Source organism: Leptidea sinapis, chromosome 25 (genome assembly GCF_905404315.1).
Source record: "Leptidea sinapis chromosome 25, ilLepSina1.1, whole genome shotgun sequence".
NCBI lineage: Eukaryota > Metazoa > Arthropoda > Insecta > Lepidoptera > Pieridae > Leptidea > Leptidea sinapis.
In genome coordinates this window covers 10,754,629-10,765,128 of record NC_066289.1, presented here as the reverse complement: position 1 = coordinate 10,765,128, position 10,500 = coordinate 10,754,629, and the positions used below count along the sequence as shown (strand labels likewise).

Here is a 10,500-nt window from a genome sequence, read left to right as displayed (position 1 = left end):
TCATAAACACTGAAACAAAAAAATATTCGATTGCAAATAACATTAAATACTTTTATAGTGTGATAGTTTAATACATAAATATAAAACAATTTAAAATATAAAAAGCTTATTGGAAGTGGTCTCCATTGGCTGCAATACCTTTAAATGTTGAGGCCAGTTATCAATATAAGCACGCACAATTTTCCATGGGAAAATTCTTCACTGCCAATCGTACGGATTGTTTAGGGACTCCAAATTATCATTGCGTTTAGAGCAAGCTGTACTCTCTGAAACTGCCCATAAATCTTAATCCAGTGGATTAAGATCGGAACTAGACGACGACCAGTTTTCATCTCTGAAGTCCGAAACGTTCGTTTCCAACCAAGACTGCGTAGCCTGAGCTTTATGACCATTCTTGGTTATTGAACATGGTGTTATAAGGGGCTTCATAAATAGTGTTCTATGCGGTGAATGATCTCAGCAGTAAAAAAAATCTTAGTTTCTGATCATGACCTTGTTCATTCACGAAGCCCGCTCTATATAGCAGAGTTGATTAATATAATGTACACTCGTCATTGGTGATATCTAAAAAGGATACACCATCAAGTCAAATAATAATAATAATGCTGGCACGGCATGCAAGTCCATAGGCCTGTAATCTATTTACTGTTGTAGTAGTGACAAACAATGTCACTTGTCACAGAACATTAATACTCTAAGCGGAGCTGTCAGCTGTGTCATGTTTGTGTTTTGTGTTTACTAAAGTAATTAAGTGTTAGGTTAAAGTACCTAATTCATATTGCATCGAGTGAAACTTTGATTATTTTAATAACTGATGAATAAATCTAACATATTATAAGTCATAAAATGGATACCGATATGTCAACAGAAAATAGTAATTATTTTTCAAGCTATGAAGATTTAGAGGTTAGTTTAAAGTTATTAAATGCTGTTAAATAATCTGATTGCTATCCATCACAGAACAGTAATACTCCTAGCGGAGATAGCTCCGCTAGGAGTATTACTGTTCTGTGTACTGGATAGCCATGTATGTGTTTTTCTGGGAAGAAGTGGTAAAACGAACTGATGGCCCACGTAAGCGGTATTATCTTTCCATTCTAAAACTTTAACAAAAAGGCTGCGCATGAGGCACTAGGATTAAGTAGGAAAAACTTACGCATTCTAACCAGGATACTAACAAGAGGCTGCAGGTTAACAAACACTTCTCACTCCTAGGCCTCAGAGACTGCAGTGTGAAGATTCTGTAATAGTGCAGATGAAACCTGTTGCACATCCTCTCTGATTGTGGTCCTTTAATGCATAAACTACGTTTGTGAAGTCCAGTTCTTCAAGCACTTGAGATATGTCACTGCAAAAGATATGGTAAGATTCATGTAAAGAAACAATCTTAGGAGCAAGCTATAGTTAACAGTGGCTAACACAATAGATCACAGTGTTCACAGTGCAACAGGACTGCACTGAACTATACTAAAGCCACATTACAAACCATAACCATATATATATATTAATACATAAAATGATAGCTTTTCTTTATGATGATTAATTTTCTTTTTTTTTAACTTGTTAGGTACACAGGTTAATGCTGGAAGATGATGCAAGGACTGCTACATATCGGAAGGCCATACTAGATAATAAATCCTATTTTAGAGGAAAGATAGTAATGGATGTTGGGTGTGGAACTGGCATCTTGTCAATATTCTGTGCTCAGGCAGGAGCTAAAAAAGTATATGCAATAGAAGCAAGTAATATTGCCAACTTAGCTAAGGAAATAGTTAAGGCTAATAACTTTGATAATATTATAGAGGTTTGTATTCTTATTTAAAAATATAAGACTATAAAAAAAATATAAATCTTTTAACTGAGTACATATTTAATTTTTTTTTATCAGATTAAAAAAACATGCATGTAGGAAATCTGATAGCATATAACTGTTGCTTTGCATTCTTTGTTTGAATGTATGCATGTAAATTTAATCCTTAACATTGCAAGATTAAATACATTACAGTTTCATGATTTCTTGAATTTTCTAAGGATTATGCTCTGTGATACAGTCCTGAGTTCTTGTGTAAAATTGCTTCATTACATTATGATAATTATAAATAAATCTATTGCCATCAATCTTCATTAAAAATATTGCTAATCACATAATAACCACATGGCATACAAAATCTTCAATCAAGTGGATAATTTTTCCTTATAATCTCCATAAAAAATTCTCATAATATGAAAAATATCCCTCACACTTCCATATTCCTCTCAAATAAAAACATTAAAATAATATATAATTAAAGATAAATAATATAAAAACATTTTAATAATAATATACTCTACCTGCTTAACAACCTAAATTATAAAATTGATTACTGCAGTGTTTATTAGTAATAAATTAGTTTTATAGTAATAAATAATCTGATTCACTTTATTATTAATGTAATTTCAGGTAATTCATAGCAAAGTTGAAGATGTTAAATTGCCAGATAATTTGAAAGTAGATGCAATCATATCGGAATGGATGGGCTTCTACTTATTACATGAAGGCATGCTAGATTCTGTGCTGACAGCCAGAGATATGTTCCTGAAAGAGGGAGGGGAGATTTTCCCGGAAAGTGCTATCATATATGTTGCTCCATGTAGGTGAGATTGATCATTAAGAGTCTCCACCATCATATTTTGAATTGAACACATACAAAAATTTGTAAGAATATTTACATTACAGTGTTTAAAACAAGAACTCTCAGGCTCTCTATCGGCAGCACGTAATATTTTGCCAATCTCACTTATCCATGTCTCCAACCAAAATAAGTTTGATCTTCTGACTCCGCCTCTGTAAAATAATAATTACTAATCATCTTTTGGCTTCATATCTTAAAAGGATAAAAAACATAGTAATAGGTACTAATATGTTATGCATATAAAAAATTTATACCAACAACACAAAATAAGCATATTTAGAAATCAGTTAATATTCAATGTTTTATTTTCTTTGTTCCGATTCTTGTCTAAGCTATCCTGAGAGATGTTTGCACAGCCAGGCATACTCTGTGCTGTCGTCTGTATAATCGGATTAATTAATCTGCTGAAGAAACAGTGTAGGAGACAGCACACAGCCTTGCAGGTCACCGGCAATACTACAATCTAAACATTATACAATATAAAATATATTGGATTGGAAAACACTGCACATAGGTTTAGTTCTATTGATACATAGCATTGGAAATATTTTTGACATAACTGTGCAAACTTCTTATTACAGTGTTCCATCTTTGTATGACAAGTGGGAAAATAGTTATGGAGTTAATCTGTCATCTTTCGCAAGACATTTACGGAGTGACAAGAGCAGCAAACCAGAGATAATGCAAATAAATCATGAAGATTTGTTAGGTCCTGAAATTGCTTTAAATTGGATAAATCTGAGGGATGATGCAGTAAACGATTTAGATTCTTACAGTGTGCAACATGTTTTAGGTAAGCTAACGGGTAATAACACTAAGAATTTCCTAAACTCATAGACCAAAAGGTGAATGCATGTCATTGAAGGATTGGCGAATAGGCTTAGTTCTGCAGCATATGTGGTTAAGAAAATTAGACGGTTAACTGACATAGATACGGCGAGATTAGTATACTTTAGTTATTTTCATAGTATTATGTCCTATGGTATATTGTTATGGGGCACTGCGGCCGATATTAATACTATCTTTGTGCTGCAGAAGAGGGCTATTCGCGCGATTTATTACCTACGTCCTAAAGAATCATTAAGAGAAAAATTTAAAGAAATAAACATTTTGACTGTTGCTTCTCAATACATTTTTGATAATGTTTTGTATGTTCATAAGCACATTGAGGAATTTTCTAGAAACTGTGACATTCATAATGTTAACACGAGGAACAAACATAAACTTGTTATGCCTAGTACTCGGTTGGGTTAGTAAGTCTTTTGTTGGGCGATGTATATGCTTCTACAATATGATCCCAGAAAATGTACAAAACAAATGTATTACGAAATTTAAAAGATTTGTTAAAAAACGTTTGTGTGGGAAAGGTTATTATAGCATAAACGATATTCTTAATGACACCACGGACTGGGAATAAAGCGAACACCCTCAGGCTCTTTAATTATAAATGTTTATTGTACGATATCACATTGTAATCCATATTTTATATTTTAAAAAAAAGCCCGCCGAGTTTCTTGCGCCCATTCTTCTCAGGTCTGAGGCAGTCTCTTTTGAATGGGTGGTAGATTTAGACGTTCAACATTGTAACAGATATAGGGGCAAAAATAAATTCTAGGGCCCATTTATTTATTACTTGTGTTTAGTATGGTGAACCAAAGCTAATGTGCGGATACGCTAGTGCTCCTTTGAATATTCGCACTTCTATGCTATAAAAAAGGTAATTTTTAGAAATGTATCTGGGCCACAATACATTTTCTTCCCATGAATATATTTTTATGTCATCAAGAGATGAGCATCATGATTTCAGAAATTGGTAATAGTATATTTTTCCACTTGACAGCTGCGCAAATACACGTGGCCCGTAAATAAAGGAAAATAAGGTGAGGCATTGAGTAGTTGCTCTGGTCGCAACTACCGATGGTCTGAACCGCAACCACAATTACCTACATCAAAACGCGCCGCTCAATTTTATACTTCAAGTATCTTTAGAAGAGATTCACAAACTAAGCCTATGAGCCAACAAGCAAACCACACTTCCCACATTTTTCTTAAAGCATCATTAAAAGATTTGAGCGCTTCTGGCGTTTTGAAATGTTACATTATTATCATATATAAAACTATGTTTTTTCTTTTTTTTTGTAATGAAATACAAATAATAATTTTAATAAATCATTAGATTGTATTCTCCTACAGGCTAATTCGTACCTGACATACCATATTCTTAAAAGTTTTATAGAATTTACCATCCAGCATGCTTTATTTTTTAATTTTCAACATTTATATCTGCAGGAGCCAACAGAAGTGGGCGCTATCAAGGTTTATGTGTTTGGTTTGAATGTAATTTCCCTGTCCTTGATGGGGAAGAGCGTATAATATTAAACACCAGCCCATCATCCAAACTAACTCATTGGAAGCAGACTGTCATACTTTTACCGGAAGAACAGAAAGTTGAAAAGCAAGAACCAATAGCGTTTAAACTAGACATGAATCGAGACGGTGTTAGTTCTAGAAGGTAAGTCAGTTTCTGTATATACTTGTCCAAATATAAAGAGAAACAGTGAAAAAAGGTTTACTGTCTCTCTCACTCGCCCGGCTTTCTTTTTCGTTCCATACATTTCTTTGCTGTTGTTCCTGAATGTGGATCTTGCCTAAGACTACTTAGAAGTAAAAAAATTGGTTTTTACACAGTTTCTCACTCTTCAAAAGTTTTTATTATTGAGGTTTTGTATGCAATATTGGTCTTTCAAACAGTTAATCCTGTACTATATCTTGACGCGTATATTGGTATCCAATAGTGAGAATAAATAAATATTGATTTTTAGGAAATTAGCACATTAAAAAAAAGTAAAAACAAAGATTATAAATGTACCCAATTATAAAAGCAAGGAGACCTCTGCCTGCAGCCATTTTAAACAAAGATTATAAATGTACCCAATTATAAAAGCAAGGAGACCTCTGCCTGCAGCCATTTTAATTTTTCCCCGCCCACACACCCATTCCATTCATTCATGCGAAGAGCGCTCTCGCGGCGCACGGGCGGCGGCATAAACGAATATTTTGTATTAATAATAAACATCGCGCGCCTTATTCGTTTGGGACGCCTAGCCGCGCAGGTGATTTACTAACAAAATAAATAAGTCAAGGGCTCACAAGATTTTTGAAATCATTTAATATAAAGTGTTCTTTTTATCTTAGCATTTAATCTAAGGGGTTTGGATTTTTTATTTTATTTTTTGTGGTGTCTCCGCATTTATCTTCATAACAATGTCTATTATCGTACAGGGTTTTTTTAACATAGTGTATTTCATAAGTATAAAAGTATAGTATCTAGAAAAGTATTTAATAAAGTTCCCAATAATCGCATCTACCCCCTTCAAACACACGCTAAATAATAATAATAATCATTTATTTCGGATTCACTCATGAGATTACATCCATATTTGTTAGTACAATTTGCAAACTTACAAAATAGTGTTAGTAATTACTTATTAAATCACATATTTAGAAAATTAATAAAATAAAATAACAGGCTGGTCCGGGTGGACCTCCCGATGATGACGGTAAATTACTATACGACTGCATGCAGCCGTATCCAACGATCCAGCATCGGTGAGTCCCACAGGTCCGACAGCGCATGCAGTATGGTGTTGGGACTGTCGCGCATGCGGCGCATGGTAGAAGCGCACCGCTTGCCCATGATGGCCGCAAAGCCATCTGTGTGAGCTGCCGCGAACATAGCGGAGGCGCTGCAGTGGCGCGGCAGACCCATCAGCACCCGGAACGCGTTATTATATTGAACACGCAGATCGCTGTATGTCCGCAGTGTGTAGTTAACCCATAGGCTGCAGGTGTAAAATGACTGACAGTACGATTTAAAAAGCGCAACTTTAACAGTCTCCGTGCTAAATAATAATTCATCAAATAAACTTAACGAGCTTCATATTGTTTATTAACAGCACTTCTTTATTTCATAATTTTCAGTTTTAAATTCTTCTTCTTCACAGTCGTTCCCTCATTGCTGAGGATCGTGACTCCGCTTAAGTTCGTCTACAGCTTTTCTCCATCTGTTTCGGTCTGTCGCATGGTGGAGTGCGATGCTGATGGGTTGTTTAGTCTGCTCGGATATTTGGTCAGACCAGCGTCGTGGGCTCCGGCCTCTTGGTCTCTTTCCCTCAATTTTCCCGGTGACCATCAAACGTTCAAGGTTATCAGCACCGCGTCGTGCAATTTGGCCAAAGTGTCTCATGATGTGGATGCAGACATGTAGTGGATGGACGTGGACTGCTCCCTATTTTAAGCTGCTTAAAGATCGAGGCGTTAGTGCGGTAGCCGTCCATGGTACCCTTAGCATGCGACGCCAGCACCACATCTCAAACGCGTCAATCCGTTGTCTGTCAGTGTATTTCAGGGTCCAAGTTTCAGATCCATAGAGCGCGATGGGAAAGACAAGAGAGCGGACCAGGTGAATTTTCGTCCGATTGGTGATATTTTTGTCCTTCCACACCTTGCTTAGCTGTGTCATTGCTGTTTTGGCCATTCCAATTCGCCTCCTTATTTCGATCTCGCAGTTGCCTCTGTTCGTGATCACTGAGCCAAGTTAGTTGAACTGATCCACGGTTTCATAGCTCTGTAGGAGATCAGTGCGCGGGATGGCTGCAAAGTGGTCGAAGACCATGACCTTGGTTTTGGCCGTATTTATTGCCAGACCCATCCTGAGCTCTTTCCTTTTCACTTCGGATGATGCGAATAGGGTGGTGTCATCGGCATAGCGGAGGTTCGATATTTTGACTCCACCTATCTTTATGCCAATTTTCTAACATTTGTCGCATTATCTGTTCTCCGTATATGTTGAATAGGATAGGGGAGATCACGCATCCCTGTCGAACACCTTTTTGGAACTTAAATGTGCTCGATGTGACATCCTCAATCGTAACTGTGCCATACCCTGACTCATAGAGGCTGCGTATTAGCATAACAAGATGCGCTGGAACAACTGACATTGAGAGTACATGCCACAGTTCTTCCCATTTTACGCAGTCAAAAGCCTTCTGGTAGTCAAAAAAGCACATGAAGGTCGGCGTGTTGTACCTACTCGTAGCATTTTTCTACTGTTAGTCGCAGATTCAGTATTTGCTCTCTCGTTCCTCTGCCCTTTACAAAACCTGCTTGTTCTTGCGGTATTTGCCAGCCGAGAAAGGATCGCAATCTCGCGTTGATTACATGTAGTAGAATCTTACTAGCATGTGACACCAGGGCGATTGTTCTGTAGTTATTACAGATTCTTACTGAGCCCTTTTTATGAAGAGGGAGTATAGACGAGTGTGTCCAGTCCGATGGCCAGTGTCCAGTTTGCCATACTGCGTTGCAGATGTTGTGCAGTTGGGTTATTCCGTTAGGTCCCAGGGCCTTTAGAACCTCCGCTGTGATACAATCTGGTCCCGGAGCCTTGTTGTTTTTCAGTTTCCGGATGGCATTTTCAATTTCCGTACGGAGTATTGATGGTTCTGCATCAATTGGTGTTGCGGGTGCCAATGCAGACCGGTTTGACTGCTTCTGATAAAGTTCTTCGCAAAAAGAATTTAAATAAAGAAATATAAAACAAGATAAGTTCTGAAACTTAATATATTTGAAAATTCATGTGTTTGTTTAAATAAGGCATAGAATTTATTTAGAAGTGTAGGATTCCTTTTGAAATAGATGGAAAATAATGCTTAATAAGTGATTACAAAAGAGAATTTTAATATAAAATAGTGAAATCTCACACAAAACATGATTTAAACCAACATAGTGTTACAGTTTGCATTATATTATGAAGTTTTTAACTGTATTAAATCTTCTGAAATAAACGTGAATTCACCTTATTGTTAATAAATCCTTTATTGAAAACTTTTTTATCTTTCGAGTTTCATATAACTATAGCATTATATTGATATTATAGATACAACTTGGAACTTACATTACTGGACCCAGAGGAAGTGGAACATCCAATGCCATGCTCATGTCACATGACCAAGTGTATTCTAGTCAAGGCGGTAATGGAACAACATACAGAACATACAATTAGCCAGCTGCAAGCTGGAGATAGTGATGTGTTACAAGAAGATTCAATTGATGATGATGATAATTAATAAAAAATTGAAACGAGTCTTAGTTGTTTTGTATTCGCTTTAGTTAAGGGCCTTGTATATGAAGGGATTGAGTAAGCTCAAGAGCTGCTCAATAACTATGGTGTCCAATACTCTGTGAACAACTTGATCGCTTGTATTACACGGAGAGTTGGCTTCAGCAGAATTTTACCTTTACACCATGCACCTCAAAGTAAAATATCTTGATAAGTGACTTTTCTTGGTGCGGTTTTAAGGTACTTTCTTCCGTACACAACCTAACCATGGAATGAATGACAGCTAAATAATATAATATTGACACAATTGTACACAAATAATCTTGCCTCAAACTACGCAATGCCTGAACTATGGCTACAAGACAACAATATATTAATTAAAATATACATACTTAAACGTATATAAATACATATATATGCACAATAAATGTTTGTACCTATCGTGATTCGAACCCGGGACCTAGGCCATACTTGTGGAAACGAGATGAAAATATGCTATAGAGAATGATGTCGCAGAGAGTTTATAGTGTGTCTTTATTTATATAAAAGGGGGGGAACGGGCAACCGTCCATGAACATCTGCAACACCAGGGGTCAAAAGATGCATTGCCGGCCTCTAAGTCGTGTCCGTTCACGACATTGCAGCGAAAAATGATTCCAGAGTTGTAAAATGCCAGACATCAACATGATGCGCGTGGACTTTCGCATTTTTACGTAATGTCCGGTAGTGGGGTCCGGCTGCTGGGGAGAACCCGAAAACGCCTGTGAGCAATCCCCGTGAAAGATGAAGAGAGAACCCACATCTCTACGCAACAATAAAAAATCAGAGATGACTTGATCGTTGTATGATTCGAGCCGCTCTTCGTTCTATGTGGTCAAATGGAAGAAGCTGGTACTGGGTGAACGTAGTGTTTAAATGCTCTTTGGTACTGGCGAGGTAAGAAGAGTACTCTATGTGAGGCAGAATTTGCGCCTTTCATAGTTGCAGGCGATGGCTTGTAGTGAAGTACTGTCTCGCTTTATTGAGTACACCAAGCTCTTTAGAGGCCGCTTTGGCCTTCTCTTCCAAGTGACCGTGAAACTTAATGTCGCTCGATATATTTACACCGATACAGGCTTTGGCAGTTAGAGGGGCTATCTGGAATCAAGGGTATTCGACAAAGGGAGGCTTTGCTAAGCGTAGTCTCGATTTCAGGCACAAGTTTGGTCTGGTTCTCGTCGAAGCTATCCCGGGATATGATGGCATGGCCGGTATAAGAAGCATAGCCCATGCTATCAAAGCATCACTCGGTAGATACAAACTTATTGACTTTTATTAGTGATATTCTTCTCGAGACGGATAAAGGCTTGCGTGGAGGCCGTGTACACGGATTTCTCCAAAGCTTTGGACCAAATTTGTCTTATATTGTGTATCTTATTGCAAAATATTTTACTTTTATACAATATGAATATTTTATGATTATAGTTCATAATAGTAAACACTTTTACAGGTCATGCAACATCGAAAATGTGGTTTGATAATCAAATTTACCAGTGGGAGGCTTCTTTGCACAGGATGCCGGCTAGATTATGAGTACCACAACGGTGTCTTTTTCTGCCGTGAAGCAGTAATGTGTAACATTACTGTGTTTCGGTCTGAAGGGCGCCGTAGCTAGTGAAATTACTGGGCAAATGCGACTTAAAATCTTATGTCTCAAGGTGACGAACG

The 10,500-nt window shown here is 37.1% G+C and overlaps 1 protein-coding gene across 1 annotated transcript; it reads left to right on the top strand.

The window, feature by feature from the left end:
* Positions 1 to 709: 709 nt before the first annotated feature.
* LOC126972179 (uncharacterized) lies at positions 710 to 8,817 on the top strand. Its single transcript, XM_050818806.1, has 6 exons — positions 710 to 906; positions 1,568 to 1,804; positions 2,441 to 2,634; positions 3,254 to 3,465; positions 4,962 to 5,184; positions 8,611 to 8,817. The coding sequence occupies exons 1-6, from the start codon at positions 847 to 849 to the stop codon at positions 8,798 to 8,800; spliced, it is 1,116 nt and encodes a 371-aa protein (XP_050674763.1). The 5' UTR covers positions 710 to 846; the 3' UTR covers positions 8,801 to 8,817.
* Positions 8,818 to 10,500: the final 1,683 nt, after the last annotated feature.

Bases quoted from the DNA above. Each gene is read 5' to 3' on its own strand.
- LOC126972179 (XM_050818806.1), top strand. From the start codon at position 847: ATGGATACCGATATGTCAACAGAAAATAGTAATTATTTTTCAAGCTAT. The intron at 1,805-2,440 runs GTTTGTATTCTT...ATGTAATTTCAG, and splicing joins ACTTTGATAATATTATAGAG to GTAATTCATAGCAAAGTTGA. The intron at 5,185-8,610 runs GTAAGTCAGTTT...TTGATATTATAG, and splicing joins GACGGTGTTAGTTCTAGAAG to ATACAACTTGGAACTTACAT.